Below are 17536 nucleotides of genomic sequence, written 5' to 3' on the forward strand. Positions count from 1 at the left end.
TTTTCTCATTCTGCTACATTCCTTTGATTGCATTAATGTAGAATTATTATTCTAACCATCATTGCCAGACATGTCACACCACATCTAAAATATATCTTCCCACTAAAATATTACTCTGGTAAAATACCTTAGAATTTCCTTCTCAGTTCATTATAGGTCTTTTCTTCAATTTAATATGGCAAGTTAAAATTAACAGAGCTATTTTTCATTCCATAAAGAGATTAATGATAATGAGTTTTCCCTAATTTCTTCAATTTAGGCCTTCAGTAATTTAGTGTCTTGTTTGTAAAGAAGTCAAGGTAGGTTGTTTCTGGGGCTTAACATTTCCTAATTCTTTTTATATTGTAAAAGTATGAGAAAACTGTGCAATGCAAGGAATCAAAAAGTTAAGCAGGAAAATCAGTGAAAGGTCTAAATCAAGCTAACAAAAGGAGACAATCTTTGCTTTCAAGTGTCTATGTAAATGCTTCCGTTTTTATTACAAACTGAGCTTTTCAATCTGAGAAATGTTAGTTTTTTTGAATACAAATTATATTAGTACAGCAATGTCTTTGTGCATCACTCGTAAAGTAATACCAGCTTTCTTTGATTGTGTTTTCTGAATAGCCCAATACGTTTGAAGAGCAGCAGCTGGAGGGGAACTGGCCCTATTTGAATGTTATAGTGCATTTTGAGGTAGATGGGTTTGTTTCAGAGGAAAAAGAGACCTAAAAGATTTGTTCGATTTGCATGGTAGGCCAATGTAATGGTTGGCATAAGCAGATATGGATGTAACGAAGTTAAAGCCCAGCCTGTGTTACCACTGGATTTGGCCCACTGCATGTACAGTTTCAAAGCAGAACAATGAAGCTTTATTCACTTGAGCAGTTCTAAGTGCTCTGAGTTGTCCCCAGTGCAGTCCTTCCTCAGTGTGCTGCTGCCTGGCACAAGGCACCAATAGTCTGGCAGCAAAAGGGAAGATACTTAAAATGCATATATTTTTATAACAGTTTCTGCAAAGTGGACATTTTAAATTATTTTAATTACAGCCAGCAAGCCTGAGCAGTAAATAACACAATGGTGGTATAATTTTTTTCCTATTGTTTTTCCTTCCCCCCGCCTCCCCACCCCCCCGTAGACAGAAGTAGCGGTAGCAAACGCAACATGTGCTGCCCTAGTTCAGGCCCAGCATCCAGCATCCCCCTCTTGCTCCCCTTTGTCTCCTTTCCCCTGGAGGAGCCCAGCTGGCGAGAGGAGGGAATTAGCCAGCCCTGAGCTACCGGCACCTCCCCGGGGCCCCTAATCCAGGCGCTGGCAGCCGGCTGCCTTCTTCCCTCCGACGGCCCGTGGCCACAGGTCCGTGGGGACGGAGCCCCGGACGCGGCTGTTGGCAGAGCTGGGGGGACGGGGCGGGCGGGGGACGGGGGGTCCCCGGGGGCAGCGCGAAGCTGCGCCGGCAGCGGGCGGGCAGCGGAGGTGGCTTCAATGGGGAACATGAGGCTTTGTTGCAGCTGCAGAGGGAGGCTGGTTCATGGTCGGGGGAATGAAGCCTGAGGAAAATTTACGTCAAAATCAGGGGCTTGCTGTCTGTGTTTTAGGTTCAGGGTTGGCCTGGTTCAGAGGAGTTAGTTGAGCACAAAGATCTTGAGCATCTCAGAAGCACCGGTGCTTGCTGAGAGCCAGGGTGCATTTTCGGAGTGGGAGGAAGCACATTCTTGGTGTCCAGCATCACTCTGGAGTAGGAAGTTTAATTAAACGGGGGAGCGTGGGGCGAGGGGAGCAGGCACCTGACCTGCGCATCCTGGAAAAGCGGCAGCCCCATCGTGTGCCCCGTCGCGCGGGAAAAGTTGTTTGGTGTGTGATTATTTGGTTTAGTTTTTCCAAGGTAGCACCGCTCTCTTTTTTTCCTGGGATGAAACAGAAGGTCTTTGCCAAAGCAAACGGTGCCACAGGAGCTAGCCTCTTACGGTGGTGATATCCTCATTAGCCGAGCCTTTCTTTGAGAGCTTCTCCGCTGTACATGTGCTCTTCTCCGCCTGGCGACTCTGTAGTTGGCAGGCACAAGGAGTGCGCGTGTGGCAGCCTACACGCACAGTTGGGGATTTTTTTATTGGTTTGTTTTAGTAAGAGCTGAAGTAGAAACATTAAATGTTTTATAAGGACAATGTATATGGATAACCAGTTCCGTTTTTTGAATCTCCAAATGTATATGTGGTCAGCGCCTTCCCTCATTTATATGAATTTTATTTCTGCTTCATTCCATTGTTCAGTGTTATATCGGACTAGTGGCATTTTTTCTTCTCTCAACATCTCCATATTTATTGGAATTAGGATATTTGAACTCACTCTCTTCTGTTTCTTGTTAACAATTCTGTCTATGAAAGCAGCCAACGTTTTATGTATTTTTCCTAAAATGACTGTTTTGCTGCTGGAGTTGGTGCTGTGTTTCTTTATGGTAATATCAAATTATAAAATATTTTCCAAAGCCTCGTATTGAGCAAAGGAAATAGTTATTATAACAGAGGCTGGGCCATTGTCGGTTTATCCTGAAGTTGATTCTTTTGTGATGTCTTGAGATCTCCAATGGTGATTTTCTGGGCTTTTTTAATTTGTTTGTTTTTGTACCTAGCAGGCAACATTACCTTTCATATGAATGAATGTGGTAATGTACAGATCTCTTCTCTGATTTTCTTGAGCTGTCTCAAATCTGATGCTTTTATTTCACCTAGATGTTTGACTCTGCTTTTGAGCAGCCTTTCATTCTGTTACAGTTTTGAGACACAACTGAAGGATTGTGTTTAATGGAGACATTACTTAAAATCACCTTGATGTAGCATTTAAAAAGACCCACAAAATCACAGGTGATCACTTAACACTGTAGCTTTTCGGAATGTTTGTATTGCTTCATTGCACATTGTGTTTCGCTTTCTTTATTCATCATTTATTGCTTTACAGTACAGTGAGCAGGTGTTAAACCTGCTAAAGAAAAATGCTTTTTATTAATACTATGTGTTGGCATATTTGTGAATTATGTGTACAAATATATTTTTATTTCTCTTTCTCAAACCTCATTTGAAATTCAAGAGGGGTTTTTTTAGTTGAATTTTTTTTTTTTTTAAATGCTGTAGTAGCAGAAGCCCATAGTGTTGTTGAGAGCTTTGTCCTTATTTCACAGATGCACTGGGAATTGTTTTTAATCTCCTTTCTGCTTTCCCATTACAGATGGTGATGACGACCCACAACTCTCCTGGGTGGCTTCATCTCCCTCCAGCAAAGATGTTGCATCACCCACTCAGATGATAGGAGATGGGTGTGATCTCGGCATCGGGGAGGAGGAAGGGGGGACTGGCCTGCCGTATCCCTGTCAGTTTTGTGATAAGTCCTTCATTCGCCTGAGCTACCTTAAAAGGCACGAGCAGATCCACAGTGACAAACTACCTTTCAAATGCACCTACTGTAGCCGGCTTTTTAAGCACAAGAGAAGTAGGGATCGCCACATAAAGCTTCACACAGGGGATAAAAAGTACCATTGCCATGAATGCGAGGCTGCCTTCTCTCGCAGCGACCACCTCAAAATTCACCTGAAAACCCACAGCTCCAGCAAACCATTCAAGTGTACTGTGTGTAAACGTGGGTTTTCATCTACCAGTTCATTGCAGAGTCACATGCAAGCTCATAAAAAGAACAAGGAACATATGGCAAAGACTGAGAAAGAGGTGAAGAAGGATGATTTTATGTGTGATTACTGTGAAGAGACATTCAGTCAGACTGAAGATTTGGAGAAGCACGTAATGACACGCCACCCACAGCTTTCCGAGAAGGCAGATTTGCAGTGTATTCATTGCCCTGAAGTATTTGCAGACGAAAATTCGCTGCTCTCACACATTCATCAAGCCCATGCCAACAAAAAACACAAGTGCCCTATGTGCCCGGAGCAGTTTTCTTCAGTGGAGGAAGTCTATTGCCACTTGGACAGCCACAGGCAACCTGACTCCAGCAATCACAGCATCAGCCCTGACCCAGTCTTGGGGAGTGTGGCGTCCATGAGCAGCGCAACGCCTGACTCCAGTGCATCGGTGGAAAGAGGTTCCACCCCAGATTCGACCTTAAAACCATTGAGAGGACAAAAGAAAATCAGGTCTGTGGACAGAGAGGAAAGCCAGAACTGGTCTAAAGTTACTTACAGCTGCCCATACTGCTCGAAGCGCGACTTCAACAGCCTTGCTGTTCTGGAGATTCACCTGAAGACCATTCATGCAGACAAACCTCAACAAAGCCACACGTGCCAGATCTGTCTTGATTCCATGCCTACACTGTACAACTTGAATGAACACGTGAGAAAGGTGCACAAAAACCATGCCTATCCCATGATGCAGTTTAGCAACATTTCTGCCTTTCACTGTAACTACTGCCCAGAGATGTTTGCAGATATCAATAGCTTACAGGAACACATCCGTATTACTCACTGTGGCCCAAATGCTACCCCTCAAGATGGCAACAACGCTTTCTTCTGTAACCAGTGCTCCATGGGCTTTCTGACCGAAGCAACCTTGACTGAGCATATTCAGCAGACTCACTGCAATGTAGGAAATTCAAAATTGGATTCCCCTGTCATTCAGCCAACACAGTCTTTTATGGAAGTTTATTCATGCCCTTATTGCACAAACTCCCCCATTTTTGGCTCCATCCTGAAGCTTACAAAGCATATTAAAGAAAACCACAAGAACATTCCTCTGGCACACAATAAGAAGTCAAAAGCAGAGCAGAGTCCAGTTTCTTCTGATGTTGAAGTCTCTTCCCCTAAAAGGCAACGGCTTTCTGCTAGCGTAAACTCAGTGTCTAATGGTGAATACCCATGTAATCAGTGTGATCTAAAGTTCTCAAATTTTGAGAGTTTTCAGACCCATTTAAAGTTGCATTTGGAGTTGCTGTTGAGGAAACAGTCTTGCCCTCAGTGTAAAGAGGACTTTGATTCCCAGGAGTCTCTTCTGCAACATCTCACCGTACATTACATGACAACTTCAACTCATTATGTATGTGAGAGCTGCGACAAACAGTTTTCTTCGGTGGATGATCTGCAGAAGCATTTGTTGGACATGCATACTTTTGTGTTGTATCACTGCACCCTTTGCCAAGAAGTTTTTGATTCCAAGGTATCTATCCAAGTGCATCTGGCAGTCAAACACAGCAATGAAAAGAAGATGTATCGTTGCACAGCCTGTAACTGGGATTTTAGGAAGGAGGTGGATCTCCAGATCCATGTGAAGCATAGTCACTTGGGGAATCCATCAAAGTCTCACAAATGCATCTTCTGTGGTGAGACCTTTAGCACAGAGGTAGAACTGCAGTGCCACATCACAACGCACAGCAAAAAATACAACTGTAAGTTTTGTAGCAAAGCTTTTCATGCCATCATCTTGCTTGAAAAGCACTTGCGGGAAAAACATTGTGTTTTTGATGCTAGCGCTGAGAATGGTACAGCTAATGGCATGACCCCAACAAATAAGAAGACAGAAGGGGCAGATATCCAGAACATGTTAATGAAGAATCCAGATACTTCCAACAGTCATGAAGCCAGTGAGGATGATGTAGATGCTTCTGAGCCCATGTATGGCTGTGACATTTGTGGGGCTGCCTACACGATGGAGGTCCTCTTGCAGAACCATCGTTTGAGAGATCATAACATCAGGCCTGGGGAGGATGACTGTTCTAGGAAGAAAGCAGAATTTATCAAAGGTAGCCACAAGTGTAATATCTGCTCAAGGACCTTTTTCTCAGAAAATGGCCTGAGAGAGCACATGCAGACCCATCGAGGCCCAGCTAAGCACTACATGTGCCCCATCTGCGGGGAACGCTTCCCATCACTCCTGACCCTGACGGAGCACAAAGTCACTCACAGCAAGAGTTTGGATACAGGGACGTGTCGGATTTGCAAAATGCCACTGCAGAGTGAGGAGGAATTTATTGAACACTGCCAGATGCATCCAGATCTTAGAAACTCCCTCACCGGGTTTCGCTGTGTTGTTTGCATGCAGACGGTCACCTCTACCCTTGAGCTGAAAATTCATGGGACGTTCCATATGCAGAAATTGGCAGGAAACTCTGCAACCTCGTCACCCAATGGCCAGGCCTTGCAAAAACTCTACAAGTGTGCGTTGTGCTTGAAGGAGTTCCGGAATAAGCAGGACTTGGTAAAGTTGGATGTGAATGGCCTTCCCTATGGCCTGTGTGCTGGATGCATGACCAGGAGCACCAATGGACAGTCTTCGGGCTTGACTCCACAGGAGGTGAACGAGAGACCATGTGGCAGTCTGAGGTGTCCAGAATGTAGTGTCAAATTTGAAAGTGCTGAAGATCTAGAGAGCCACATTCAGGTAGACCACCGAGACCTGACACCTGAGACTAGTGGCCAAAGGAAAGGTACCCAGACGTCCCCTGTTCCCAGAGTAAGTACATCTGAACTTTTAAGATACCTGAGGGATAAAATTGTAGACCTTCAATGTGACTGAGAACTAATCTGATGTTTGTTGGTTTTTTTTTTAAACTATCACTTTATAAAATTACTTGTGCTACTATAAAAAACAGCAAAACAGGAGGAAAGGTAGAGTAACACAATAGAAAAATTAGGTGTCGCACAGCCTTGCAGGCTTCTTGATTCCTAGTGGCAGCGCATCAGATTTTTCATCATAAAACTGCCCTAGATTTACCAACAGAGAGCTGAGACACTTGAACAGTGGGGGTTGAGTTTGTCCATGAATTCTTATGCTACTGAACTGGCAGATCTGGAAAAGCTGGGGTATTACCATGAGGAAAGGAGATGCTGAGTACCCAAACAAAAAAATTTCTGATCTGTCATACTTGAGGAATAGATTATTTCTTACCAGGGAACTAAACATGAGCAGGAGGATAAAGGAACTTTTGAGGAGAAAATGTAGTGAATTCCACCCTACCCCCCAAATTCTCACCTAAACAAATTTCTGTGCTAAAGAGTTTGTCCTTATGGATGTCTGTCAAAGTGAATGTTGTGAGGCTACTTGGATGTCTGCGTGCGTATGTGTGTGCTCGTGCGTGTGTGTGTATGATTTTAAAAGTGATTTTAAAAGGATCTGCTTCATGGCCCTCCTGTAAGATAAGTAGTTTTCTTAGCAAATTGGGAAATTGTCTAATGCAGGTTACATGTAAGTGTGCTCTCCTTTAACGTTTGCAGATAGCCTGCTTTCCCATTTCTTAGCTTACAAGATACTTGGGAGCACACAGATCCAAGTAAGGTTTCAGAAGCCTACTCAGGAGATTAATATCATTTGCAGTTTATAGTCTTTTAAAATTGTTTGTTGACGTTTTGGTTCAAGAATGGGCCAAGTCAGTCCTTTCTCTGTCAGGAACAGATGGAATGAGAAGTAGATTTTGGAAATCTTCTCGGGAGACTAACAGCAGACACATCTGAGTATTGATATCATCTGACATTTTTAATTAAACATGATGGGGTGAGATTTTCAAAAGTATCTAAGGAAATTAGGCACCCAACTCCTAATGAATAATTCCAGCTGTAGATGCCTGTTTATGTCAATCTGCTAATTAAAGCACCCACAAACACATCTTACTGCGTTAAAAGAACCTGAAAATACCATTCAACTAGAACACCAGAGGCTCAGTAAGTAAGAGAAGACCCTAAGTACATCCTGAGGACTGAGATGCCTCCAGCAGAGCTGGTGCAGGCTCTGTCCCCAGCAGGACTTGTTAGCTGTGGCTCCGCGCTGGGGCGTGCGGGGAGCAGCGTCCGGCCGAGCTGGGCTGTGCATGGCCAGCTCAGAGCATGGCACTGCCTGTCCTGGCACCTGCTGGCCTCAACGCCCCTCTCCAGGCTTCTGAGAGAATCCCAGAGAGAGTTTGATGTCTTGTCTTTTTTTTTCCTTCTTTAGTAAAACAACTGGATATTGTTCCCTCTCCATGCAGTGAATGTGTGACTAAGCCTCCAGGCACACACACCTAATTCTGCAGAAGAATGAGGAATGGAAATATTCCCCCTTTGGTGTCATACCTTTTGAGAGTTCAGTTGGAGGTCTAGTCAGGTCATTCTCCTTCATCCTCCTCCTCCTCAGGCCTTTTATTTCCTTCTCAATTCTTTAAAACTGTTTGCTTAGGTAGGACTAATTCTTACTTCGTATGGCTGTGCCTATAGCCTTAAGTATCACCTCTTCTTTCCTATCGACTATCAAAAGCAGAATACGTTGCCATTTTCTGCTTGCTCTTCTTTCTTTAACTCCTTCTTTTCAGTGGCAGATTCCATACTTATTCTCTCAGGGGAGATTTTTAAGTTCTTCAATAAGGTAAATGCTTTGAATTTCATCCCATGAGGAAAAGTCTTAGTTCCTTTGAAGAAGATAATGAAAAATCAGCATTTGCGATGATGGCAAATGGTACCTTCAACAGGTGTCTATGGCCTGCACATATGCTAATATCGGAGACCTTTATGGTATGCATCCCAGGAATAAATATAGTGATATTAGGAATAATTCATTATCCTACCCTTATAGGTGCAAGACCTGAATTCTGATATCAGTTAATGTGAAACTATTGGTGTTTCACTCAGGTTTCTCAAGGCAGTGAGTGCCCTTTGTATCTGTCTAGCACAGGCGTTTTCAAAGAATTACACTGTCTTTTAAATGGTGATAAATATCTGTATTTCAAGAACAGCATTTATTTAACCTCATTGGCTTCATAGCAAAGCTAAGCAAGTTGAACACGATCTCTCCTGTCACCTTGTTAGCATGCTGCGCACAGGTAAAATACCATTTTACTGGAGCAATCTTAAGTGCACAATGCATGTAGAGTAATCTGCAGATGTCCAGAGAAGAGCTGCTTCTTTCCAATTCTTGAGCACTTCTACATTTCTTTTTTAAACACTGTATTGATTTTTCTTTCTTAAACAGAAAAGCAGTTGAAGATTAGGACAAAGTACAGTCAGAAAGAAAATATAGGGAGACTAGATTTTAAGTAGTGGGTAAATGTTTTAGAGTAAACAAGAATAAACAGAATGAAATCCAAGCACGTGGAAAAGATGATGATGACATACAAAATCCGTAACTTCTTTCGATGTTGGAAAATCACTCCACCAGCAATTATATACTTCTTGAATTGAAGAAGTGAGTGTGGAAGCCTAAAGGAATTTCAGAAAAAACTTATATAAAGCTTTAACCCCAAAGTGAAAGAAAGGAAGAAAATAAATATGAATAAAAAATGAAAATATTTGGGAAGAAAATAAGATTGAGCAGGGGAAGAAGAACAATTCCTTTTTACTGTATGTATTTGTGTATATATGCACACGGATTCAACACCTCAAAGGGAGTATGAATATTTTGTTGTATTTTGTTTGGGTTTTTAACTCTTGAATTTTTGGAGGTTTTGCTCTGAAAAACAGTTAGAAACAGCTAGATGAGGATCAAAAACCATCCAGAATTGCTTGGCAGTTTTGGGGTTTGGGGGTTTTTTATCCATAAAAATGGAAGAAACGACACAACCCTTGAAAATGCTGCTATATTCTGTCTTCCTCACATTTTAGTATGGCAAACAACCAGGAAGAAGTATCTGTGAATTGATCACCTTTGTTTCTAGGACATCTAACTAGGACTAGTCACTATGGTCAACAAAGAGATTTCCAGAGGGACAATGTTTTTGCCTTGTGTACCTGGCAACATCTTCATTGGAGGATTTAAAGTCAAGTCAATGGTCTTCCATAAGGAACTCACAAAAAGGAATAAATAAATTATACCTTAATAGTAAAAGATTGCTCTAACATCAATTTGTACTTGATTCTTATAGCTTTATGCAAGATATTCTGTTTGGATAGGACTACAAGTTTTTGTATTAGATGAACATCACAAGTGGAGGTACCATTCCAGTATCTGGCACATGTATAGCTCAAGACCTTTTTTTATCCTGTTACACAAGAGGTAATGCTTTCAAGTTTTTCTGAACATATTTCTGTGCACAGGAGCTTCAGTTTTGAATACATTTTATTAATTCCTTTTAACATGTCTCCTAGAGGAACGTGCATGTCTTGAGAAACATGACTGGTTGTTTAGTATTGAGATTTCTTATTGCCCCTTGTAATACTGGAAACAGTCACGTTTCAAGCTGCTCTTTCTCTTACACAGATTTATCCTTATTTTGTACCATAGTTATCATGAACAGTGTTTGTTTAACACTGACGGTGGCAAATGCTTGGACTTTTCTCCTGCATACTTTCTTGGACTCAATTACTTCTCTTTGTTTTCCCCCCCACCCCTTTTCTTCCCTTGTAAATCCACTTGAATGGAGGAATATTTTCTTTGTAGAACAGGAAACCATTTCCAGATTTAAAGGAGGACAGTCTGGAAAACCCATGGGAACAATAGATATTTCAGAAAAGAAACCAGAACCCTCTGTTGTTATTACTACTATTTTGTGCCAGGATTAGAATTAAATATCTTGACTTAGTGGGAATGAAGGTCTCAGCTGAAGGCCTGCTCATCTGGTCTCCTATGTCACTTAGATGCTGTCACTTAGACTGTTAGGTCCTCAGAGTTTGGGCACCTTTGTTGTCACCACTTGTGAAGACAAAATAAAAAAGATATAACTGACCCATTAATAATGTTTGTGAAGCCATAATATCCACAAAAATGGTAGCAGAAGATCATATGTGGTACCACAAATAACACAACCTTGCATTAAAACTAGCGCTCATCATTTACTGAGAGTGGAAGTCTGTTTTTGTGACATTCTTCTAAAGAGAAATATTAATGAGCCAAAAAACCAGCTCTTCCATCTCTTGCATAAACATTTGGCTGCTAATCTATCTATAGTTACTTCATGGCCTGTATGAGGCTGTTTATTAGCCTCACTCCCTGTCAAGCAGGGTACCCTACCACAAGACCCATTGCCTCAGTTAAGCTGCTCTTTTGCATGCATGTGCCTCAGTTGAGGCTAAAGATTATACTCAGAGGAAGTCTGAAATCTGCCGTCTTCTCTGAGGGGTGGTCACGCCAAGCAGAGTGTTTTATAAGTTTGTGAAATGGTGTGGAGGAGTTCGCACTGGGTCTGTGGATAAACAAAGACATCCTGTCTCCAGATCTGTTAGTAAGTAGCTTTCAGAAGCACCAAATCAATTAAAAAAATGAATCATTTTTCTGTGTTTAATATAACTTTAAAGGTTTGAAATAGAGTTGAGCTGAAATATTATTCTTTTTAGCTGGTTACTTAGGGAACCCTCATAACAGAGATAAGTGTTGAACAAGGCACATAACTTAGCTTTGAAGTTTTAAAGGAGAGGAAGGTTTCAAGTTTTAAATGTGACCACATGAATCATTCACTACCCAATCCTATTCTTCACTTCCAAGGTTTTTTGTGTTTTGCTTTGTTTTGTTTTTAAAGTTAGCAGCCCTCAGCATGTGTATGCCAGTGTGTTTGAGAGGACATGCGTACGTATGTGTGCTGTGCCTGTCTGCAGAAATAGATTCCCAAGAAAGAGTGCTGCAGAAATCCAGCTGCTTTTCCATTAACAGCCTTGATTTCCGAATGGACTCCAAGAGGATACTTTCTTGAGCTGCCTAGGGATAACTAGCCAATCCAAACTATTTTCTTTTATATGGTTGGCTGTGTCAGGTTTCGGCCAATGGACTATAGCCTTCTTCCTATTATTGTGTTAATCACCCATTGTTTTTTTAGTCTAGAAAGCCCTGCCTATGTGCAAACACATACTGCGTACAGAATTCATGGAATATGCATAGCATCCATAGACGGGTGCATTTGTTATTATGGTATTACAGCATGTTCATTAACCTCCAGCAGGCTAACTTGTTGCCATTGATGACATGGGAAGTAGTTAAGAAGCTCTTGGCAGCACCTAATTTGTTCTTTCCTCAGCAGGTGCTCGAGGAAATTGGATCCCATGCGCAGAGGAGGTGACAGCAACTCCTCTGTTTAACTCAAAACTTCTGACTTTTTACTGCTGTCCTAAAAATACGATTCTTTGCCTAGGTGTGGGGTGGAGGCTCTAAGAAAAAATAATGTGCATCTAAAAGTGCACAAAAAATACTGGTAAAATATTTTACTTCAAAAAAGTTAAGAGGGTGTTGATTACTGAATTGGGTTTCTCAGGGCTAATGGCTTGGGGTTCCATTTCTCAGCTACCTGAGCTTGTGGCCAACACACAGAGGTTTCACACATGTTCTGCTGCCATCCACTCTAGCCATAAAGGTACAGATCGTGTGCTCATGCTCATGCCTGGTGGAAGAGTTGCAGTAGGAGTTATTCTCTAGGAAGAAGTAGGTACAAAAGGCCCAATTTTTCTAAATTGCATGTCAAAAGATGTCTATTTAGATAGCATATTCCCATGCAGTAAATGAGCATGCACATTAGACCAAAGCACTGTACTCCTGCCTTGGGAAATAAGAGTTTTTGCAATTGTACAAAAGCTTAGCATTCATATTTTATTTTTTTCCTAACTCGGGCGTCAAACTTATCCACATGCATTTTATTTTCTACAATTGATTTCTTGGATTTTTTCCTGTCATGTTGCACAAGTACATGCACCACTGTCAATGTGAGTGCAAACCCCACTTTCCCTATTTGAATAAATGGTTCATGTAATTGCCTCTTCACACTATCTCCTGACTTCTGCAGCTAAGCCTCCCTGATATGACTTTGAGATGGAGAAGATACACAAAAGATTGTGCTAATAAACAATTCTTTGTGGTAATGCAGTTTTTCCAAGATTTCTGATAGGAGACAATTAAAAATGTCTTTTTTCCTTTTGTCCTTCACTTCTCCAAGTAACTATAGGTGTTTTGCCTGCTGTATTTTGAGTTTAACTAAAGAAGAAAGTTGATCTTTTTCTGAAAATGGAGGAAGTTTTACTGCAATGGGTTAAATGACAGAAGCAATCTGATTATGGCTCAAGTACTTGATCAGATTTTCAAGTACTAGCATTTGAAATTTTAAAAGTTGAAATTAAAAATTCTCTTAAAGGAAGCTGTTAATTAGAGATTGTATTCATGGTCCCAGAAAATCCTCCCCCAACTTGGTGTCTTGTTGGGAATTTATGAGCAGAAAAAGCCTTAGTAGAAGAAAGTTGAAGCACATAACATGCTGTATTCATGATCACACTTGCCTTATGCTACAGTGCAGTTCTCTCTAATCTCTTTTTGGTTATTAAACAGAAAAAGACCTATCAATGCATCAAGTGCCAGATGACCTTTGAGAATGAGAGAGAGATACAAATCCATGTCGCTAACCATATGATTGGTAAGACATTCTTTAAACTAGGCCACTCATCGGCTGCTTGTTTTTTGCTACTCTTTGAAATTCACTATTCTAATAACTTGTTAATATTCATGCTGTAATTTATTTTTTTTATCTTTCAAGGAAAATGATTTTGATGTAATGATTCTTCACTTCAAAGCTTTTTAAATATGTGGTTATAAAAGTGTTACTGCTGAGCTTTTTTCCTTATCCTTTTGAGTCTTCATGTAGCATTTTCATTTATATTAAAATCAAACTTTTGACAGTATCTTCCATTTGATAGCATAAATTTCTCTCTATCCATGTAAAAAGTACTTGCCAGTTGTCAACCACTTAGGAGCAATTATGTTTCAATTTTGTATGTCATGACATTGAATAGATTTAACTGCTAGCATTTTCCCAGCTAAGTGTGGTGAATTCCTGAGGAACATTGTCAAAACAAAACACTTACAGAGTTATTTCTGTGGGGTTTTTTTCTTCTTTTCCCAACAATTCTGGACTTCAGAAAGTTCAACTTTTCAGAGATACAAGTGTTTTAAAAATCATTGTTTGCTGCCTTCTACTACAGTCCTGTTGCAAGAGTTTGCAGTACAGTGTTATGGTAATCTGATGGGTTGTATTTCTGCTGCTGCTGTATGATTGCTTTTCTGATGAATGCAAAGAAATGTTTTTCCTGTCTGTACAGATGTTATAAATATATGTGTTGGCCCAAGAGGTCAGTTTATTTTGATGCATAGACCACAAAGGAGGGAGTTACACATGCCACTCTAGGCATATGTTGGATGAGATTCTTTTAAGGACCCTACAGTGCACTCTATGTGTCTCCTATGTTCCCATGCAGCATTTATCTCCCATAAGCATAATGGTTTTTCTTCAATAATTTTACGTTTAGAAAACTGTTCTCCTGTCAATGCATGTATGTAAGTCCTATTATCTTTGAAGTCAATTATGTATAAATACCAGAGAGAGAGAAATATGGACTGACAGTCTTCATACCCCCACCCCCAAATGAAAAATATACACGTCAGTCACAATAATTTTCATCTGAGAGCCAGGCAGGAGTTTGAAGTCAATGTCAAGCAGGTTAAGATGAAGATATCTAAAAATGTTTGCTTTTGTAGCAGGTGTTAATGTAATCTCTTGTTTGCAAGCTTGAAGAGTGAGATCCTTGTTAATTGGACCATAGTGATTTCATGTAGCTCCCCCCTAGATTTTTTTTTTAAGAAGCCTGAAAGAAAGCAGTCCTTAGGCAAGCTTAGCACTTGTTTCAACTTAATTTGTGATCCAATAGCTAATAAATGATTTGTAAATACAAAGGTCATAAAGTGCTGAGTTAAGGTTCTACTTGATTTGAGAGGAGAATACTTTTTCCTTTTGGGAAGATGTAATTTCTTCATTTTACAGTAACCAATGTGTGAAATTTAAAATTAGTTGTGTCTGGAATAATTCACGATGATATATCTATGACTATGGTTTACTATTAGTGCTATTGGAAAACAACAGTGGTAGAAGGCATAGGAGGCTGAGAAAAGTGTGGTGCTGCTGTTTGTGAAAAGTGTACCTATTGTTTCCTTGAAGCTGTACATAAGTTATTATACATATTTGGAAGAACTTTGTATAAACATGAAGGTGCATATGAACTCAGTTCCATACACCTAGAACATTGTAAATACCAGGAAAGGGTAAGAAAATTTATGATCATTCCGTTGTAGTGTCATGTCTTGTGTCGCTTTGCTGAGATACGGACTGAGAACGTTCATTAAGTTCAAGTCATCCCTTTTTTTTATGGTGCAGTTTAGAAAAGAGTAAAGTATAGAAATCTTTAATATGCAGCCAAGCTTCCTTCCACTCTGGGCATCTCAGTTCACAAGGCACTTGGGCCCCCCTCTCCTTCAGGACATGTGACTGCTTCCGAAAAGGCATTGCCAGTGAGTCTGCTGTTGGTATTTGTTCCTTACTGGGGAATACTGAAGGGGCAAGGAGAGACTAGATGTCACCATCTCTCAAGCAATAAATGCTGTGCAGATTTTTGGTGTTAATTTGCATAGTGCTGAGTCAGTAATAGCAAGGAGAGTGATGGATTGCCTTTCGGGTTTGCTCCTCTGCCCTTTGTTCAAAACCTGAGAGCCTTGATCCCTTACTCAGGCCATAGGAGAGACTGCCATGTACCTCCTTACTGCTCAGGCTGGTTTATCACTTACAAAATAAGAAGTGAAAGAGTTTCCCTTCCCTGTGTTAGGCCGAGTCTAGCCAGATGGACAGCAAGAGAAAGAAGCTAATATAGCTGTTTCTGCAGGCCAGGCCTCTGTCGCAAGGGTTATTAATGTAATTGTTGTCAATTTAAGTTCTACAGATGAGGATTTGTTTGTGCTGGTGGGGCACTGAGATCCCAGGGTGAACATGTGGGTGTTTGGGGGGTGGGGGGGGAACTTGCCCTCAGACTGTGTCTCCTGAGGGGAGCTTAGAGTTGGACTCATCTCAATGAACTTGTATCTATCTAAAATTAAGGTGTCTGGTTTAATACAGTCATTGAGATGCTGTCAGGGGAAAATGAATGATTGATACCAATCTAAGATAAGAGTTTGAGTAGGATAAGCATTTCCAGGGAGAGATTTTTATCTCTCTTTTGAATTTGAAGTAAGTCAAGACAATGAAGTTAGCCTTGACGTGTAATTTTTAGGTAAAAAAACCCTTGGATTTGATAATCCAAGACCTCTCAGCAGAACTTTCTTGTACTTTGAGAAACACAAAATCAATAGTTGAGATAGCCTAAGTACTTACAGTTTCATTCTGCTCAAGTGACTGTCAACAAAGGAATTCCTTCTTTGGAGCAGCGACACCTTTTGAGTATCAGTGTCTGTAATATGATTAAAGAATTCAATTATTTCTTACGTAGTAATTTTTTAAAGTGCATCCAGTTAAGTTGACTGTGCCTCCCTCTTCAACATCTCTGCTCCTCAGTCTGGAGTCAGAGGCCCTGCTCATAATTCATGGAGGTAGGGGGTTTATTTTTTTCAAAGCAGTATGCAGGGAATTTCCAGTGCTACTCCCACACACTGCTTTGAAAAATTACCCTTCTGCACTCTAGCCCTTCATATCCTGTGCACAAACACAGAGGCACATTGGGTCCTGCACAGGGTCCCTGGGGAAGGAGAAGGCTGGATACATCCCCAGAGGAGGTAAGCGGTAGATGTTTTGTTTCATTTTACACTGGGGCCTGTAGGAGGGCTGTAAGCAGCAGAACAGACCTCCTTAGCTGTGGTTAGCCAGGAAGGGATCTGTTTAGAAACGTTTTCGGGGCGGGGGGGGGGGGGGGGGGGGGGGAGGCTGGGGTGGAATTTTTAGAGACCAGAGGTCTTTGAAACATTGCACTGATTTGGTCTCCTTTGAAACATTTCCATGCCCACAGAAAGGGGATCCCCCTTTGAAACATTTACAGGCATTGGGGAGTCCACCTGGGACTATATCAAAAACTTTCAGTAGTTCTTGCTGCCTCTGTACTTGCTTACCTCCTGTTGCGCTGATCTGGCAATGTTTAAAGCTTCTCCCCCTTATCTTCCCACCTACCACTGCCTCTGATGTGCAGTCTCTATTAGATGCAGCGGAAGATGGGCGTACACAGCCATGGGCTCTACGGGGGGCACTGAGCAGCCATGGCAGCAGCCAGAAGCACTGAAATCTGTCAGTGCAGCTTCTCCCCAGTGGCTGGGGGAGCCGTGGAACTTCAGTCTCCATCACAGGGCCACTGCCGAGTCCCCACGACTCTCGAGCAATGGCTGCTCCGGAGAAAGGGCCCTGATGCTCCCCCGTCCCACTCTGCCAAGGGAGTGCCTACTCACAGCCCTGCACAGGGAACATCAGGATTTGGCCCAGGATTTTCCTGTTGGGTTTTTACAGCTGCACTGTTCCCATAGCCAGGCTGTAGTGCCCTAATTAATATTTTTCAGGGTGCACAAAATTCCACAGGCTTATTGCTGTCCAAGCAGGTGAGGTCACCCAGTATGAAGGGAAAGTGCATTTGTATCTGTGCTGAGGCTCTCAGATGTTGGGGTAAGAGAGTACTTCTTTCTGTCTCGGTTAGATGGGGAATGTTTTCTGTTTAATGTTCAAAAAAGATGACCAGCTGTCCCCACCCTTCTTTTTCCCTTTCTCTAAGAAAGTCTCCTGGCAAACGTGCACGGGAAACTGGTGCAGTTAGTAGTGGAAGAGGGAAAATCATAATTCCTGCTCATGCTCTAACACTAGGATTGCTACAGGACTTTCCCGTGTCTGGCTCCAG

General features: G+C 41.6%; 1 protein-coding gene across 3 annotated transcripts in view; it reads left to right on the top strand.

Annotated features, from left to right (window-relative positions):
- The window catches only part of ZNF423 (zinc finger protein 423), a 235233-nt gene that overhangs the window by 131536 nt on the left and 86161 nt on the right, over nt 1–17536 (top strand). For 2 of the 3 annotated variants that reach the window (XM_074913536.1, XM_074913537.1), the window contains 2 exons: nt 3202–6425; nt 13176–13260. In XM_074913536.1, coding sequence (XP_074769637.1) covers nt 3202–6425; nt 13176–13260 — 3309 coding nt within the window. The remainder of the gene's footprint in view (nt 1–3201; nt 6426–13175; nt 13261–17536) is intronic. The other variant, XR_012634219.1, reaches the window with a different exon arrangement.

The sequence above is a fragment of the Athene noctua genome, chromosome 9, assembly GCF_965140245.1.
Source record: "Athene noctua chromosome 9, bAthNoc1.hap1.1, whole genome shotgun sequence".
In the NCBI taxonomy this organism is placed as follows: Eukaryota; Metazoa; Chordata; class Aves; order Strigiformes; family Strigidae; genus Athene; species Athene noctua.